This window comes from Tursiops truncatus, chromosome 11 (genome assembly GCF_011762595.2).
Source record: "Tursiops truncatus isolate mTurTru1 chromosome 11, mTurTru1.mat.Y, whole genome shotgun sequence".
Classification (NCBI taxonomy): domain Eukaryota; kingdom Metazoa; phylum Chordata; class Mammalia; order Artiodactyla; family Delphinidae; genus Tursiops; species Tursiops truncatus.
Genome location: NC_047044.1, coordinates 97,772,706 through 97,792,876, shown reverse-complemented (window position 1 = coordinate 97,792,876; position 20,171 = coordinate 97,772,706). Strand labels below are relative to the sequence as shown.

At 42.4% G+C, this 20,171-nt stretch overlaps 1 protein-coding gene across 7 annotated transcripts in view; it reads left to right on the top strand.

Annotated features, from left to right (window-relative positions):
- RAD51AP1 (RAD51 associated protein 1) overlaps positions 1-14,990 on the top strand; it is a 29,671-nt gene extending 14,681 nt beyond the window's left edge. For 2 of the 7 annotated variants that reach the window (XM_073789134.1, XM_073789136.1), the window contains 3 exons: positions 3,993-4,148; positions 7,078-7,227; positions 14,539-14,990. In XM_073789134.1, the coding sequence (XP_073645235.1) occupies positions 3,993-4,148; positions 7,078-7,227; positions 14,539-14,759 (527 nt within the window). In that variant the 3' untranslated portion in view covers positions 14,760-14,990. Of the gene's footprint in view, positions 1-3,992; positions 4,149-7,077; positions 7,228-8,218; positions 8,637-9,351; positions 10,986-12,078; positions 13,706-14,538 lie in introns of those variants that run through there. The other 5 variants (XM_073789133.1, XM_019925955.3, XM_019925954.3 and 2 more) reach the window with 5 other exon arrangements.
- The last annotated feature ends 5,181 nt before the right edge of the window (positions 14,991-20,171 follow it).

Below are 20,171 nucleotides of genomic sequence, written 5' to 3'. Positions count from 1 at the left end.
AGTGCAATTCAGCTATGGCATTTGGGGGAAAAGCTTTATCTAGAGGTGACCTTTAAGCCGTGCCTTGAAAAATGAGTAGCATTTAGGGGTGAAATAGCACTTCTGACTGATAGAAGGGCATAAACAAGAGAACAAGCAAGTGCACATACAAGAGCTCAGTGGCGCTGGAGGTTCCTCAAAAAACTAAAACTAGGACCACCTCAGGATCCAGCAGTTCCACTCCTGAGTATTTATCCAAAGAAAACAAAAGCACTGATTAGAAAAGATATCTGCACCCGCATGGGCGCTGCAGCATTATTCACAATAGCCAAGATGAGACAGCAAGCTAAGTGCCCGTCAGTAGATGAAGGGATAAAGAGGATGTGGTATATGCGTGTGTCCACACACACACACAGTGACTATTACTCAGCCATAGAAAACATGCCGTTTGCAGCAACATGGGTGGACCTAGAGGGCACTGTGCTAAGTGAAGTAAGTCAGAGAAAGACAAAAACTATATGATTTCACTTATATGTGGAATCTAAAAAACAAAACAAATGATCAGACAACAAAAGAGAAACATACAGAGAACAAACAGGTGGTTGCCTGAGGGGAGGAGTGTGAGGAGAGGAAAGAAATAGTTGAGGGAGATTAAGAGGGACAGACATCCAGTTGCAAATTAAATGAGTCATGGAACGTACAGTGTGGGGAATATACTCAATAATTATGTAATATCTTTGTGTAGTGACAGATGGTAACGAGCTTATCGTGGTGATCATTTTGAAGTGTATAGAAATATCGAATCACTGTGTTGTGTACCAGGAGCTAGCACAGTGTTTTAGGTCAATTATACTTCACAAACAAACAAATTCATGGAAAAAGAGATCAGGTTTGTGGTTACCAGAGGCAGGTGTTGGGGGAGGGGGAATGGGATGGAGGCAGTCAGTAAGTACACACGTGCAGCTATAAGATAAATAAGCACTAGGGCTATAACGTACAACAGGACGAAGATGATGAGCACAGCTGTGTGTTACATGTGAAAGTTAAGAGAGTAAATCCTAAGAGTTCTCATCACAAGAAAAACAATTTTTTCAATTTCTTTAATCTTGTGTCTGCGAGATGATGGAGGTTCACCAAACTTCTTGTGATAGTCACTTCACGATGTACGTAAGTCACATCGTTATGTTATGCACCTTAAACTTACACAGTGCTGCATGTCAGTTATGTCTCAGTAAAGCTGGAAGAAACGAGAAAAAGACATAGAAACACACACACACAGAGTTCAGTGAGGTTTGCAGGGAAGGGAGAATGTGGTGGAGGTTGGAGAGGCCGCCTGGCGCCAGATCGTGAAGGGTCTCCAGCCTGCTTTACCTTAAATGGAAGGACAGACATGTTCCCCGATACACTCAGTGTACTTCAGGGAGCAATACTACCAGTTTATTTCCATCTGCCCTGAGCCAGGAATGACTCACTCTGCCATCCCCTCAGAGCTGGTTGTTTATCATACTTGAATGTGCTGCTGGATTCATTTCAGACAACCTGAGTTATCTGGGACAGGGTCCCTTCTTTAAGTGACATTTCAGAGTTTTCCTCCTGCACTGGCTCACCCTAGATAAGAAGAGAAAGGAACTTCTGTGACCTTCAGTGGGGAAAGAAAAGTGAAAGTGGTGAGAATCAAGGCTTTTCTTAAGGACATCTAAAGATACCCCAAATCTATAACCTGAGTGTCTGGACCTTCCAGATTTCCCAGTATGAGATGCTAATGACTTGGGATTCTGGGAGCTCCATTTCCCCACCTCCAGTTTATTTAAATAGCATGATAGCCCGCTCCTACAGTTACCCTCTCAAGCCAAGAAAAGAACACATGAGATACCGTAACTGTTGGGGTTATAGGAAACTGTATCCTCCTAGATTCTATAGTCTGAAATTTTGGAGAAACTTCTCCACTGCTTGCCCTCCCTGAACCTAGATCCTCTTGGGAATCCAGAAATAATTATTTGATTTTGCAAGGTACTATATATAGCGGCCTTCATGTGATCTGCTGGCCTTATATGGTGAATTCTGTATAACACGGTAACTATTATGTGAATACATGGGTTGATTATCTGTTTTTAAAATTTTATTTGTGTGGGAAGAATGATAGAATAAGGACATCACAATTTGAAGATTGTAGTGACATTGTTGATTTAGACAAAGATCATCAATAGAAGGCTGGCGAGGATCATTACAATGGAGAATTCAGGCCGGCGTCAGCTGAACCAACCAGGAGTGGGGCAGCCATACATTCTGTGCTTTCTGATATGACTGACATAATATTGGAGAACAGAGCATCACCTATGATGTGTATTCTTGCCCCCAAAAGTAATAATAATAATAATGTGAGCTTGATTCTCATTGAGCCTTGAGAAAATTCCAGCTCACAGGAAACGCAGGAGTAAGTGAAATGACACCATGAGGAAGAAAACAGACCAATCCAGAATGTAGGACATTCCATAGGACAACTGACCCTTTTGCTTCAACATGTCAAAGGCATGGGGGAAAAAGGGATGGGATATTGCCCTATATTAAAAGTGATTAATATGGGCTGGATAGAAGATGATTCCAAGAAACTATTGTTGATATCGTTAGATATGATAATAATGTGTTTTTTATAAGTCCATGTTTTTTAGAGATGCATTCTGAAGTATGTAGAAATGTAATAATGCAGTACCTTGGGTTTATTTTTATATACTCTGAGAAGGAAAGGGAAGAGAAGATAGATAGATGAAACAAATGTTGCAAAATATTGATGATTATCTACTGTAGAGTATGTTTGAAATTTTTCATATATATATTTTTTTTTACATAAAATATATTATTCCATATAGATAGGTAGATACTATATAGGGTGGGTATGACAGTGGTTATCTCTGAGTGAGGAGATTTGGGCGTGGGCTTTCTTCTTCCTTAATACTTTTTTGGTATGGTCGGCATTTTCTACAGTAAGCATGTACTGCATTTCTAATAATGTATAAAAAAGTGTAAAAAGGATTTTTATGAATATAGGGCTAATCCTTATTTACACTTAATTTTCAGAGTTTAGTATTTATAGGACATGATTTTCTGATCCTCTCTTCCCCCGAAAAATAGAAGAATCCTTGCTTAACTCTCGAGTATTCTCTATGCTTTTTTCCAGAAGCTGTAGTAGCTACTTAATACATTCCATCACTGGCTTGTATCATCCCATGCAGAATAGAAAGGAGTTTGTGGGAAATCAGAGGTGTGTCCCAGGTGAAATCATACACAGGATTGTCAGTTAAGGTGGTTATGGTACGGTCAGTCTCTTCTCAATTCCCAGTGGGTTTCTGTTCAGGCATGTTGAAGTTGGTGTGATTAAGGAAAGGCATACGGTTATTATTACCATCAAGGGTATCGTTTTGGAAGAGCAGCTAATGTTATACCCAACCATTCTTCTCAAAAGTTGCTGAGTTAAACTGGTAAAATCAGAAGTAAGGATTACTGATGGGAAATTAATGATAATAGCAATAGCAAGCAATGCTCTTCTGTTCGCTATATGCCAGATGTTATTCTTTACCTATATTAACTCACTTAATCTGCACAACAACCCTGTGATGCAGGTGTTAGGGTTCTCCCTATTTTATACATAGGAAACTGAGGCACGGTGAAGTTAGGGACCTGTCTCAGGTCACACGACATGTCAGCGGAGGGGCCAGGATCCAGACCCAGGCACCATGCATTGTTTTGCCCCTGGAAACAGCATAGCACAAAGGGGCACAAGAATCTGGTGCAGAAGATGAAGTCGAGGCACTAGAAGCCTCACCATTTTTTTTTTTTTTTTATCTTTTTTTGCCACGCCGAGCACCATACGGGATCTTAGATCTTAGTTCCCCAGCCAGGGATTGAACTCCCTGCAGTGGAAGCGTGGAGTCCTAACCACTGGACCGCCAGGGAAGTCCTAGAAGCCTCACTTTTTAGAACTTTTTAGAGATGAGGTATGTAATCTTCTGTTTCAGGTGAGGATTCTGAGGACGATTCTGATTTTAGTGAGAGTGAAGATGATGAAAGTTTCACTGTGAGAAAAAGTAAAGTTAAAGAAATTAAAAAGAAAGAAGTGAAAGGGAAATCTCCAGTTGAAAAGAAAGAGAAGAAATCCAAACGGCATGATGTGGGTAAGAGCAGCCCCCACACGCCACTTCATATGTGCTCGCTTACTCACCGTGCTTCTCTCACCTTTGCCTGTAGTCTCCTTAACCTTTCGCCAGCGTTCGTTTCTTGTTAAGATCCGTGGAAGAGAGCAGGCTGGGGTGGGGAAGGCAGAAGGGCAGATAGGGGCACTGACCCCCCCCAACCCTTCCAACACGGACTGTCCCCCTTCATGCTGGGCCTCCCTCTGAGTGGCTCCTGTCACCTGCATTTCACAGCGACAAAACAGGCTCCGAGAGGTCAGACCGTGTGTTGGAATTCTTGTAGCTGGTAAGCGAGGGGCTAGGATTTGCACCCAGGCTTGTCCATTCAGAGCGTAAATCTGTCCATTAGACCACATTTTCTCCACACGATTAAACGGGGAAGTTGGCGTGATTCTCATTTTCTGCTGTTGCACATGACTCAGTCTTTGAGTTGAGAACACTTTTGTCATGTGTTTAGGGCCCTGTGGTTTCTTCAGAATGAATTCAGTTAGGAGAAACCAGTCTTACAATAAAACTTTTGGAATCTGTGAAGACTTGAATGTGGAATATTTGTTTCTTGTGTAAAAGAAGTTAGGATATTTTTGAGTTCATAATATACATTAGATTATTGTAAAATATAACTTCCTTTAACCTGCTTTGTTTTACTTATTGATAGATATTTTTATGTCTTGGTTGTTTAACATATGTACTGTTTGAAACTAAACTTTCCATTATTCAGACCCGATTCCTTAAGGGTGGGCGTTGCTCTCACCTTAAATAGCATGGTGCTGAGTACTTAACTGAGAAATGAGAACTAAGTACTGATCGAGTCGTCGTCCTCCCACCACTGTATTCTCAATTAGCCAGGTTTTAATTGGTGTTTTTTTGCAATTGGCAAATTCATCTGGTTTCCAGAAATTAGATTTTAAATGTAGGGGTTTTTAGAGATAAAGCTGTGTATTAGTTTCCAATTGCTGCTGTAAAAATTTATCACAAATTTAGTGGCTTAAATCAACACAAATTTATTACTTTACCGTTCTTCAGGTCATAGGTTCAAAATTTTCCTCACTCAGCTAAAATCAAGCTGCTGGCAGAGCTGTGTTCCTCTATGGAAGTTCAAGGGGAGAAGAACCCCCTTTCCTGCCTTTTCTAGCTTCTAGAGGCCGCCTGCTCTCTGACGGGTGGTCCACTTCTCCCTTCAGAGCCATCACATAACTCTCTCATTCTCCTACTTCTCACTTGCACTTATAAGCACCCTTGTGAGTACACTGGGGCCATCGGATAATTCAGGATAATCTCCCCATCTCCAGATCCTTAATTTAGTCACACCTGCTAAGTCCCTTTGCTGTGTAAGGTAACATGTGCACACATTCTGGGAATTAGGAGACAGGTCTCTTTAAGGGACCGCCTACCACAAACTGATATGAAAAAGTCATTGACAATAGGAAAAAACCTAACATGAATATATTTCATATTTTCTTCAGGTGTTTGTTTATGCTTGCTCACCAAAACATTCTAAAAACTAACGATAAAATTTCAGTTTCCAGGTTGGAGTTTGCTGCTTAAAGTCTTCCATATACCCTGGCGCAAGTTGCTTCCCGAGAAAATTTCCTATGTAATATTAGAAGTAAAGTTTAACAGCTAAATAAGGAGATTAAGCATTTGGAAAGATGGGTTATATTTCTAGTCCCACTAATAATGTACTGATAACCTCTAAGCGTCTCTGACCTGGCAGGTGTTACAATTTTTCCCTGCATAGAGAAAATTGCAAGAGCTCTGGTGTCCAATATGGTAGCCTCTAGCCAAAGGAGCTCTATCATATTTAAATGAATTAAAATTAGATAAAATTTAAAAGTCGGTTCCTTGGTTTTGCTAACCACATTTCAAGTGCTCACTAACTGTGTGTGGCTTGTGGCTACCGTATTGGACAGCACGAAATAAAGAACGTTCCCACCACGGCAGAAAAGTCTGTGGGATGGGGCTGACCTAGAGAATGTAGATGTTAACGTTAAGAAGAGTGTATAGTGAAGATGTTCATATGCACATGCACGTAGATGCCACTTAGGTATCTCGAAGCAAACATTATCTGAAAGTGAATTTGTATTCTGCTTCTCCTCCCTCCATCAAAACCAAACCAACAAAAAACCCAAACCCACTCCCATTCTGTGTTCATTCTCTGGGTAAATGGCGGCATCAGATGGTGTGTTCCTGACAGGAACTTGCCAGTCATGATGATTCCCTCATCTCCAGCACGCCTCCCCCTTCTGATTACTAAAAGCCGTCCACTCTGCTGTTTTCCCTCCTTTCTCCCCTTAGTTCAGGCCCTGATCCCCTCTCGCCTGGGTTACCGTAGAGCCGTCGAGGCGGTCTGCTTTTTCACCGCCCTCGGCAAGATGCTTCTGGATGTAGGTTCCCTGCCCCGTGACCGCCTCTAGAGTCTGTCATCTCTCGCCACGTTGCACTGTACGCGTCTCTGTACGTTTCTGCCCTTTCTACTAGAGTCTAGTGATTGGACCGTAAATTCCTAGAGCCTAATAAAATGTCTCACTGACATATTCCGATGAGACACTATTGTGTGATGATTACAAGTGTGGACTCTGGACTCAGACACTTACTAGCTCTCATACTACAGGCAGGTTGTCTAACCTCTCTGTTTCCTTAACTGACAGTATGGATAGTCAGTTCTGTATCGGAGTTGCTCTACGGGTTAGAGGGAATGTATATGATATGCTTACCATACTTCCTAGCATGTAGTGCTCATAAAAGATGGCCATTCTTAGACTCTCAATAAATGTTGATGAATGAGTTTTTCAAATTTATGATTCCGCTTCTTTAATTCTTATAAGCTTATGTAACTTGACAATTTTCACACATACATGCTAAACTTTATCTTCCTCTGTGACCCCTTTTTTATGTATATTTTTCAAATAAGTGACTTCAGTAGATTCTGCTCCTGCTGCTGTCAAGTCAGAATCTTGGCCCTCACCGAAAAAGGTTTCTCCTTCTTCAGAGGCTACTAGGAAGCCGTTACAAATACAAAGTCCTCCAGCTGAAAGCAAGAGACCTAAGTGGGTCCCACCAGGTACGGTATATTTATTTACTGCTCAAGGGCAGGGGCTTGGAAAATTACCACGAGTAGATTTGTTTCTTCTTAGTTGTAAATGTTACATATGAGCACTTGCTCATATTATTTTTTTTTATTTATTTTTATTTTATTTAAAAAATTTTTTTTGGCTGTGTTGGGTCTTTGTTGCTGCGCACGGGCTTTCTCTAGTTGCGGCAAGCGGGGGCTACTCTTCGTTGCGGTGCGCAGGCTTCTCATCGTGGTGGCTTCTCTTGTTGCAGAGCACGGGCTCTAGGCACGTGGGCTTCAGTAGTTGCAGCATGTGGGCTCAGTAGCTGTGGCTCGCAGGTTCTAGAGCGCAGGCTCAGTAGTTGTGGCACACGGGCTTAGCCGCTCTGCGGCATGTGGGATCTTCCCAGACCAGGGCTCGAACCCGTGTGTCCTGCATTGGCAGGCGGATTCTAAACCACTGTGCCACCAGGAAAGTCCCGGAAGATTAGTTATTGAAATAATGAAGCTCTGTCAGTTCAAGGATAATCCTTAGTGTATTTCTTATGAGAATAATTAGTGATTCCGCAACAAAAGAATTTTAAAAGTATTTATATAATGACTGTAGAAATTTGAAAGTAGCATAAGCAAAAAGATAAAAAAGAAATAATGGATTGATGGGTAAAGAGTCACGTCATAAAACACGAAGTGCTTATTAATTCATTGTGGGGAAGGGCCGGGCAGGTGACAGAGGTGAGGGAATTGGGCCTGGGGAGGAAGCGTGAGTGAGTGGGCGTTGCTGCCCTCGAGAGCGCGAGCCCTCTGGAAGGAAGCCGCCGTTCCTTTGCTCCATCTGGCTGTTAACATGCAGGATTATGGACCTCGGATTTCCACGTCTGAGTTTTTCAAGAGAAGCCAGAAGTACAGATTTTAGTGTGAAATCTCCTAGTTCTTAAAAGTAGACTTTTTAAAACACCACGTGGACCAAACAGTATATCTGAGAGCAGGATTTGACCCTCAGGTTGCCAGCTAGCCTCCTGTCTTATACGAATGTAAGAAGACCAGCAAGATTCCAATGGGAAAATGAGCCAAGGACATAACATACCACTGACCCCAAGAAGTACAACTAGAAACCAATATGAAAAGAATTGCAGCCTCGCTGGTAATCACGGAAATGTAAATTAAAATAATAAAATACTGTTTTATACCTCTCAAACTAGAAAATAATAATGCTGTATCAAGCAGTGCACTCTGGGTTGTGGGGTAGCAGGTATAATTATTATAAATTTATAATCCCTTTACAGGACAGCTTGACAGGAGCCATAAAAATAAATCGGCCTTTTGACTTAGGAACTAATCTTGGGAATTTATCCTTAAAAAGAATTCAAAAGAAGGAAGAGTAGCAAGTGGTCAGTACTAAGTGATTTCTTTATAGCCATTTGTAGAAAAGTGGTGAAAAACTAGAAACAACCCAGAAGTTTGTTGTAGGAATTTGACCAATATGTGGCACGTATGTGCAACTAAGCATGATAAATCAGATGGCTGGAAACATGGGAATGTTCATAAAACCTTCGTATGGAAAAAGTACACACACACTTGTACTTTTTACGGCTAAAATCATGACCAGCTACGAACATACATGTGGATAAATTCTGAAATTTAATACTTGTTGGAAATGATTGCTGTATTAGAGTGGTAGCATAAATGAAACTAGTATAAATAAAGAAAAATGGTATTTGTCATATTTAAAGTTATGTGATAGTTGAAAAAACAGATTCTGTAAGGAGTACTTGTAAAAGTTGCAGAATTTTGTAAAAATGCGTTAGATTTTGCTACTACTTTAGAAATTATAATTCCATTCATTTCTTTATGTCTTTACAATCAGTGTTCTTTGCTCCCAACTTTCCTATTTAGCTTTCACATTTAAAGTTTCGGTGTCATTACCTTGGCCTCTGAGGATGTTTGAAAATATGCAATGCTACATATTTTCTGCTCTTTAGTACTTCCCATTCTCTTGATCTAATATGTACCTTGATAGAACCTGCATAGCAGAATAATGCTTAACTCCTTTTTTTGGCCTCTTCTGTTTTATAAACTGACCTTTGTTACGAGATTTCTGACGTTCTCAGCACCAGGTGATCTGTCTTTTTGCAGCGGTGTCTGGAAGCAGCAGCCGTAGCCCACTGGCCAGAGTGTCTGTGAAGTCTCCAACTCAGAGTCTCCGCCTTGGCTTGTCCCGATTAGCACGAGTTAAACCTTTGCATCCAAATGCTGCTAGTAGCTGAGTGTAGTGGCAAGAAAATGTTTGATCGAGAAGATCTCACTTTTATAAGCATGTATATATTTGTGTTTATATTTGAGGAGGGTATTGTAACATAAATGAATCCTTTAAAGTTGTATAAACGATCTCTACCTGTTTTGTGATTGTTCTCTGAAAAGCTATCTGAGACTTCAGTAAGAGGTTTGTTTATAAGAATTATCTTGGAATGTCATCCCCTTCTGAAGAGCATATTCTCTTTCCCTTATATGTATATAATAAGTCACTGTCATTACGTGGCTGTCAGTTTGACATGGAGGATGTCCCCGTTACATGTTGTTCTTTCCTAGTAACATGCCCGATGCTTCTTTCTGGCTTTGTCTAGTTTATGGCACCTGAAATTTAACTGTGCACAGTTTATCTGGCAAAAGGAAAATTCCCATTTCTCCCAGGAGACATTTCTGAAATCTTATAAGTTACTTAACCTGCATTGTCAGTTTTGTTGCAATGATGTTTCATATTTTAGCCAAATGTTTTTATATTGAGAATTCAGAATAATTTTCCATATTAAAACAGTTGATCGGCTTCCCTGGTGGCGCAGTGGTTGAGAGTCCGCCTGCCGATGCAGGGGACATGGGTTCGTGCCCCAGTCTGGGAGGATCCCACATGCCGCGGAGCGGCTGGACCCGTGAGCCATGGCCACTGAGCCTGCGCGTCCGGAGCCTGTGCTCCGCAACGGGAGAGGCCCCAGCAGTGAGAGGCCCGCGTACCGCAAAAGAAAAAAAAAAAAAACCCAAAACAGTTGCTATACTATAGCGTATGTCTCCTACTTCGAAGTAGATGGTTAGATAGCAAATAGAATTTTGTGACATTTTATGAAGCCCTCATTGTCAAAACCTTTAATAAAAGTGAAAAAGTTGTGATATGCACTTTTCCTTGATGCTAATGCATCCATCTGTCTCTGTCTACATTTCATGATAAAATGAGTGCTTTGCAAAAAAACTTAGCCTTTTTGTTGTAAATATAAAGGGAAGAGCTGTTTCTTAAAGTCGTCACTTTTACATTAAGCCCGTGCTCTAGAGGGTGGCTGTCAAGTACTTGTCACCCCTATTGTATTAGATAGTGCAGCCCTTTCGGAAGCTTAGATCCTAATTCACTGTGAGTAAAAATAGTGATACTTTATGGTGAGAACTTCAACCAAACCAAATTTCAATTTTTAATAAAAATACTTTGAATCATGTTAACCATTAAAAAATACATAATACTTAGCTCAGTTCTTCTTGGTTAATGAAATATCTATGTTAATGTGAAGATAAGTATTTAGAATTGTGATTAAAGTGATGATTTTATGTAGGAATTATGATCCTACTGCTATTATATATATTTTTTCTTATCGAGTATATATTTTCTACTGTCTTACACCCCCTTACCTACCCCGCCCCACCCCTTCTTGGAAACATGTTTCCCAGGGACACGGTATTGAGGTACTCCGTGTGCGGCAGTTTAACAATAAACGTTTATTAAGAGCCTACCCTGTGTTAGTACTAATATCATTAATTAGTCATCTGGACGAGCTTGATGAACCTGTTTTCTCTATGCTATTGATATTAGTACTTTCCACTGAAAATTACCTTAATGTGCGTCAAAACTGGCCTTGCAGAAAGCACTCATGACCTTTCTGTTGCCAAACCCAGGGTGCACTTTCTCACCGTATCTTATAGACCCTATTCATTATACCCTGCTTAGTACATTTTATTTCTGGGCGCGTATGACACCATTCTTTTGTACTTTTCTCCCTGCCTCCCTGCCTCTCTTCATTGTTTGTGGCTTGCTAATCTTTTGTGTCACCTACACCCACAGCTCTCACTACCATACCATATTCTGTGAGATTCCATTCTTTTCCCCCCTGGTCCTTTTTTCTTTCAAAGCTTGGGCAACTTCAAGTTCAATGGTCACCAGTGTGACGGTGACTGCCAAGTCAGGATCTTTAAGCCCAGACCTTGCTCCTGACACAGACCACTTGATCATTTGACGTAAGTCATCACTGAATCAATAACGTCTCCCCCTCCCCAGGCGTTTTCCCTCCTATATTTTCTGTTAGTAAATAGCATCACCATCAGTCAGCTGAGGTGCCTCAGGCACTTGCACCCTTCACATCCGTTCAGCAAGCTCTAGTCCATTTCCTGCGTTTCTCAAAACTGCTCTCTCCTTCCACTTGCTGCCTTTACTCTGACTACTAACTGGCGTCCTTGCCTTGACTGGTAACCTACTCGGGCCTACCCATCAAGCCACTCTAGCCAGAGGGAGTTTCCTAAAATAAAATCTGAGCCCGAACACCCCTCTGCTTAAAATCCACACACATACCCCTTAGCCTGTTTAGTTCACAAGCTATTTCGAATCAGGCTGGCCCCTGTCCGCTTCTTCAACCTTGTCGCGTGCTGCCCACGTTCACCTTTGACCCCCCGCCACACCACACTGGGTGCTAGTACCCATGGCTCCAGGTCTTCAGATGGTTCTTATTTGCCTTTTTTCCATTGCTAATTTGTACTTGTCCTTGAAGGCTGAAAATCAACTTGGCTCCTTAAAAAAATTTTATTTGAATGTCTGTTTCCTCCGTGGACCAGACTGTATATTCCTCCAGGTGATGCTGCTGTCATTCAACTATTTAGTTTTCCTGCTTTTACCATGTTAACAAATTGAAGGATAAAAACCATATGATAATCTCAATAGATGCAGAAAAATCTTTCAACAAAATTCAACACCCATTTATGCTAAACTCTCCAGAAAGGCATAGAGGGAACTTACCTCAATATAATAAAGGCCATATATGACAAACCCACAGCCAACATCGTTCTCAATGGTGGAAAACTGAAACCATTTCCACTAAGATCAGGAACAAGACAAGGCTGCCCACTCTCACCACTATTATTCAACATAGTTTTGGAAGTTTTAGCCAGAGCGATCAGAGATGAAAAAGAAATAAATTCAAATCGGAAAAGAAGGAGTAAAGCTGTCACTGTTTGCAGATGACATGATACTATACATAGAGAATCCTAAAGATGCTACCAGAAAACTACTAGAGCTAAACAATAAATTTGGTAAAATAGCAGGACGCAAAATTAATGCACAGAAATCTCTTGCATTCCTATACACTAATGATGAAAAATCTGAAAGAGAAATTAAGGAAACACTCCCATTTACCATTGCAACAAAAAGAATAAAATACCTAGGAATAAACCTACCTAAGGAGACAAAAGGCCTGTATGCAGAAAACTATAAGACACTGATGAAAGAAATTAAAGATGATACAAACAGATGGAGAGATATACCATTACTTGGATTGGAAGAATCAACATTGTGAAAATGACTATACTACCCAAAGCAACCTACAGATTCAATGCCATCTCTACCAAACTATCAATGGCATTTTTCACAGAACTAGAACAAAAAATTTCACAATTTGTGTGGAAACACAACGGACCCCGAATAGCCAAAGCAATCTTGAGAAAGAAAAATGGAGCTGGAGGAAACAGGCTCCCGGACTTCAGACCACACTACAAAGCTACAGTAATCAAGACAGTATGGTACTGGCACAAAAACAATTATAGATCAATGGAACAGGATAAAAAGCCCAGAGATAAACCCACGCACACATGGTCACCTTATTTTTGATAAAGGAGGCAAGAATATACAATGGAGAAAAGACAGCCTCTTCAATAAGTGGTGCTGGGAAAACTGGACAGCTACAGGTAAAAGAAGGAAATTAGAACACTCCCTAACACCATACACAAAAATAAACTCAAAATGGATTAAAGACCTAAATGTAAAGGCCAAACACTATAAAACTCTTACAGGAAAACATAGGCGGAACACTCTTGACATAAACTACAGCAAGATCCTTTTTGACCCGCCTCCTAGAGAAATGGAAACAAAAATAAACAAATGAGACCTAATGAAACTTAGAAGTTTTTGCACAGCAAAGGAAACCATAAACAAGATGAAAAGACACCCCTCAGAATGGGAGAAAATATTTGCAAGCGAAGCAACTGACAAATGATTAATCTCCAAAATATACAAGCAGCTCATGCAGCTCAGTATCAAAAAAACAAACAACCCAATCCAAAAATGGGCAGAAGACCTAAATAGACATTTCTCTTTCCTTTTGTTTGTTCACTTGTTTTTTAGATTCCACATGTAAGTGAAATCATACTGTATTTGTCTTCCTCTGTCATTAAATTCATTTAAAAAATCTTTCCTGTATATTCGTACTTTGATTGCAAAGTGCCTCGTGTCCATTTTGGAAACAGACAGGGTACAAAGTCATTTTTATTAAATCTTTGTTTTAAGTCACTAAAAATTATTACATCCTTACTGTACCCAAGTCAAACAACAGAGAAGTGACTACAAAATCCCTTGCCCTGCCCCCATCTAGGTAACCAGTTAACAGCATTTGCAAATAACGGTAATGTCCCATTTCTCCCACCTCAGTTTCCTCCTCTGTAAAATCTAGCTGCCTGCAATACTAAATATCCTCTGTACATCCTCGTCTGCTGAGATTTTGTTGAACTTTTCTTTCTATACTTTATGTAACACAATGCACATAGTGTATGGAATATACATTTTTACATTATGTGTTTTGCACGCTGCTTTTTCAACTTTCATACACGTCTTCCCTTGCCAAATCGCAATACTTCAGAGAGCGTCTACCCCAGATTAATCAGACAATTTGAAAACTTAGCTTTATATGCGTCTTATGTTTTCTTTTTTGAGAGCTTGCCTGACAAATTTACTTCTCTAGAACAATGCCTACTTTAGAGTTCTGTATCAGTAACGTGAGGCTAACAGCCCCTCATGATAATCAGGTTGCTCTGAGGATGTGATGAGATTAGATGTAGGATGGGACTCATAAGTGCTGACCATTTGTACTTCCTTCTCCCTGCAAAGCCCGGAGAGTGAAAAGAAGTCGGGGGTAGGGGGGGGGGTTCTTAATTAATTATCGTCCACCCCCGCCTGGGCAGGTATGTGGAGCCACGTGCTCTGGAGAGGAGATTTCCACGTGAGGTTTCTCTTTCTTTCCCCTGCAGTCTACACCTACATCCAAAGCCGGTTCTACCGATCCCCAGAGGTGATCCTGGGCCATCCCTACAACATGGCCATTGATATGTGGAGCCTGGGTGCATCACGGCCGAGCTGTACACAGGCTACCCCCCTGTTCCCTGGGGAGAACGAGGTGGAGCAGCTAGCCTGCATCATGGAGGTGAGGCGGACAAGGCTGCCTTCCAACCGATGCCCTCGGGAGGGGTAACTTCCGCTCTCAGACTCCAGGCTGCGTCGGACTCGCTCTAGGGCAATGGCCTGCATCTGTTTACGGGACAGGGTTGGATGTTTTGAAATTATGTACACTTTTGAGTCGACATCTAACCTTTTTATCATAAATGTAAGTAACTGCAAAGGATGTAACTTCCAGCATATTGTGAATAGTAACATTTAAAATAAAACTGTTATACCGGTCTTTCAAATATATTCCAAAGAATCTAAAAACCAGGCTGACATGACACCCATTGAAATCTGTGCACTGTTCAGTTGTTACTTACCATCTTAACTTTCTGGGAAGAATATCATGCCATGAAAAGGCTTTACCAAGACTCTCACATGGTTATTCATTATACCTGCTCTTCTTTTGCCTAAAGGCATCTTGTTACGCCAAATTAGATGACATGGGAGAAAATAATCCTAAAAATTGGAAATTTCACATTTTAGGATTTCCCCAGGGAACAAAGATATTTTGACTCTGAACAAAGACGTATCTAATTCCTCTGTCTCTCAACCTATCTATCCATTCATCCCAAATCCCCATTTTCTAGATTGTCTTAAAGTTAAAGGTTGGTTGGGGAGACACATACATCCTTGGGAATTAATGTAGAGATTCATCTTATGGTTGAAACTGATAATAAAGTATTCCACTAATTTAGTTAACAGTAGCTATAAATGATAGCTATGGTGGGACGAACACCGCCCTGGAGATCAGTAAACCCGGAGGCTAGTCCTCTTTGGCAAGTCACTTCCCTGGTCTGATGTCTGTAAGATGAGGGGACCAGAGTCCATGGCTTCTAAGGTTGATGATGGACGATTCAGTGAAGCATCCCGGAGCCAATCCTCCAATTTTCTCCTCCAATGGAGGGCATGGGATCTGGGTGGAGGTTCCTGCTGCCCCTGAACTGCAGCTTCCTCCTGACCTCAGTCAGCGCGGCTCAGGAACAGGAGGGCAGGGTCGTGAAGGGACAACCTGGGAACCTGGCTGCAAGGACAGGGGCCCAGAGCTGAGGGGGACACCTGTCGTTTCTCTCTTCTGTGTGCACCCCTATAGGTGGCAGTGGGGAAAGGTGACCAAGCAGGTGTTACCCTTGTCTTTTCAGAAGATACTTTGTCATATCGTGGTCTGATGCCCATCTGGTGATTTCCATCTCCTTTTCCTTTCCTCCCTTCCCATGCTCTGAGCTGGGATGTGTCACCCCTTAATTCAGGGGTGGTCCGCAGCTGCACGGGTTTACTTGCTTAGACAGTGTGATCTGCCTGCTATCACGAGTGGCCTGTCTAGTAGGTGCTGATGTCTGTTTAGAATAATGTGGGTGGTGTCAGTGCTCGGGGTACTGAAACGGCCCTGGATCAGGAGTCGAGTCTCAGGCTCTGGACCTGCTCTGCCACTGGCTTGAGGTTATCGCTTCATATCCTGGGTCCTTATCTGTAGAAGACAACGTTTAGCTGAAGTCCCACCCAGTTCTAACAGTCTTGGAATGTGTGAGTCCAGAGGAGGGAATCCACTGCTTTGTCCTTGTTGAAGGTGCTGGGCTTGCCACCGACCCACTTCATCCAGACGGCCTCCGGGAGACAGACGTTCTTTGGTGAGTCCCAGGTCTGACTCTCTTTTTCCTGTTGTAGCTGATGAGGTTTCCCAGCCCCGGAAGACACCTTCCATGCCCTACACCCCATATGATGCTCTTCCTCTGGCCACGCCCCAAAAGGCAGGCTGTGCTTAGAGGTTTCTTTCAGAAAAGTAAAAAGATGCTGAGCCGTGGTACCAGGGGCATGATGGAGATGGGTGGGGCAGTCACTGGGAGCGAGGTCTCGGCAGTGAAAATGCACAGGTGCCAAGAATGACCAGGTTCCTGCTCAGAAGGCCTACCAGCAGATCTTGAAACCCCAAAAGATTAGAACTCTACCCTCTCCCAACAGTGCTCCCCACCTCCCCTAGCAGCTTGCCTGCCCGCGCGCACTACGCACCGTGAAGGAAATCAAAGAGCAGAAGCGTCTTTGCAAGAACAGTGGAAAATTCCATTGCGACAGTTTATCATTAATGGAGCCTTATTCTTTCCTGCTGAAATTCTCCTAATGCCCCAGTCCCTCACTATTCCAGATTCATTGCAACTTTGGTATAAAATGGGTAAGCAAGGGCTGTCAGCTATGGCTTGTCAGTTTTGTATAGGACATCTGCCTAATTGCTGGAATGAAGCTTCATCCACAGTCTCCCCCCATCCCAGTTCCCAGCCCCTGGATTTTATGATCCTCTGTCTTTCAAGCCAAGCTGTGCTGTACAGGACGGACCGGGGGATCAATGAAGTCCAACTCGGGCCGGGCTTCTGAGCCACTGTGAACCAGAAGATGAAGCCAGTCCCAGATCTAAAATCCCTTTGCTAAGGGATTCCTGTGTACAAAAAGCCGTAGTGGCCCTAATGTCAGCCAAGTGGAGTGAAGCCAGATGTGAGGAACGAGGGCTCCACAGATGGGCTCCCTGCCATCCGGAACGACATTGTCGTCAGCTTAGTTCACAGGCTCACACTGTCGTTCCCAGCCCTCCTGCCTCTTATTTTCACCCAACGGTGGCCTCAAAACGGGTAGACAAATCACATAATTTCTCTCCACATCTTGTCCCATCAAGAGGAAAGTCAAAAAACACCACCCTGGGGGACCCTCCTGGACAAAAGTGTTTCAGTCATGTTGATGGGCAGTCGGTATATATTGGTTCAGCCACCTGGGGGTTAAAATGTAGTCTGTTTCTGTACCAGTTGGTTAAAAAGCCACAGCCCTGAGCCCACGATCCAGAAACTAAAATTTTAAGGTCTGGCAAGAAAAGGTCCTCCAGGATCCCCCTCCAATGCCAAGACTGTCGTCCACTCGGATTGGTCAGTCCCATACCAGAGCAGAGCAACTGGCCGACTCGCTGGTATAACTTATGCATGGGGCAATGGAACTGGTCTCTTGACCCCAGATGTCCTTTTCCCATCCACCACTTTGAATTCAGCCTTTTGGATTTCAAAGGACTTAGGGAAAGACAAATAGGAGCATTGGTGTTCCCTCCTGCTAGACAAAGGCAATGTGGGAAGAGTCACATCTCAAGCCTATAACCCTGAACTCAAGAGAGTGTACTTGGGGGAATCAAAAGGAAGGGAATATAGGCATTTTGGTAAGAGGGTACCAAAGACAGACACATGTCCCTTTCATAGAGTACCCGATTTTTACCATCAGCACTAAGCTTCCGAATGTGATTTTGGTAGCAAAAGCACACATCTTCCCTTCCTGCGTAAGAAAGGACGTTATTGGGAGCTGCATCCTCATCCGTGTTTCCCAAATTTTATTTGATTATAAGAATCATTTGGGTTCTTGGGGAAAATGCTGATTCCTAGGATCCTCCTATGGTATAGTGTGTTTGAGGTGGGACTCAGAAGTCTGTATGTTTTTTACAGCAGCTTATGATGAGGCGAGTTTGGAAACACTATATCCACTTAAGTTCTTGGCTCTCCCTTCCCCAGGTTTGGGCTGCCAACAGGTCCTCAGCCCCCAGCCACTCCTAGTTAATACCCTTAATTAAGAGGAAAGTTGTTTCTTCAAAGGTAGCAAGATACGTAGGTGCTCCAGACAGCAAGAGGAGGTGGGGAGAATAAGGAGATATTGGGGAAGGTCAGAGAGGTAGGAAAAACTTGTGCAAGAAAAGCAATTGCATAAAGATGACTGTAGGAGCTATGTTATTTGTAAGCCCGTGAATCTAATTCTTCTTTGACCAAAGACAATCTAGGATAAGGTGGGAGCCCTGGTGCCACAGTCAAAAAGGAGTTCACAGGACCTATGCCCTATGCAGTACCCCCAGCCCATTTTTTTCTATATAAACACACAGATACCCATGTGTGTATATACGCACATACACACATTCATGGGCTCTTACAGGAATTCAGTAAGAGCAGGTGTTCTGTTGGACGCCCTGCAAATTGTATTGATTGCAAAAGTAATTAGAAGCATCTCATTATGTACCTTCCAGGATGTCCATTGTATGAACCCCGAGTTTTTGTGAGAATTTCATGGAATGTGTCCATTTGCATGTGTGTATATACATATCCGCCCTTTCACATGTATATTTACAAGGTGTGAGCATACGTGGTCACCTTTCTGAACATGCTCACCACGACCTAGATGTCCAAACGAATGGTCTTGCCTTCAAGGCATTGCACTGTGTTCTCAGGCCACCTTTGGACCTGTCTTCAGGGGTTTCTTTTCAGCAATGACAGAAGATACATTTGGTGAGGGCTTTAATCCGTGGAAATGGCTGAAGAAAATCATTCCAAGCAGTGTCTTAAGCCACCACCAAGTTTGATCATTCCAGCTATGGACAAAATTTTGACACGACTAAAAATAAGAAATGAGGTTAACTTGCTTGTGTGGCTTGTACATGAACTCTGAAAGTCAATCCTTCTCCTAAAATGACTTTGCTGTTATTCCCCATGGGTGTCCCAAATTCTCACGTTTTGGGGTGAGGGAGGATCAAGGGCATAGAAAAGCCAAGAATGGACAACATGCTTTTTGTTCACAGCGGACCGTTTCTGTCACTTCAGATTTACTTTACTATTATTATTATCATCGTCACTATTATTTTACGTTGGTTAATGTTAAACCATTAAGATCATTTGATTGATTCCAGGAGGAGGAGCTGGTGGCTCAGAACATGCCGAGTAGTAGGAAGTTATTTGTAAAAGTAAATTGTATTCATTGGATAATGTACATGTGGTTATTTTAAACTAAGACTGTGGGTGTGTTTGTCTGTGTGTGAGGGGGCGGGAGAGCTGCAGAGACCACTCCCAGAAGCAGCAAGGTTGAGTGAACAGCTGTGATGTGACCAATGCATATTCACACCTGGAACTAAACACATAATGTTGTATCTCTAAAGATTCCAAAGGTTTTCCTAAAAATATAACCAACAAAAGGGGAAAAAAAGATACCCGGATTCCAAGGATCTCACCATGGTGCTGAAAACCTACGACACCGGTTTCCTGGACTTTCTGAGAAAGTGTTTGGTGTGAGTTTTGTCAGGGTGTCTTTGCTTCTGGGTTTCCTCTTAAACACTGTACTTTCCCACACGTTTGCTGGTGAAAGTCTGGGGCTGGGAGGCAGTCATGGGACATAATAAACACGGACCATAGGTCTTTAGAGTCTACGAGATGCTTTCCTATCTGTTGCCTCATCAGACTGCTGTCTCCACTGTCCATCCTGTGTGGTCAGTGGGACAGACGACCTGATGTTTTGAGACGTGGAGCCTGAGGCTCGAGAGATTAAGTGACTTGCCCTGGATTACACAGCGTGTGGGTCGAGCTTGCTTCCTTCTTGCCCTGACTGCCTGGAAGCCCAGGTCTTCAGAGTCTGTTGTATCAATAACTATTTGCATACATGCCCA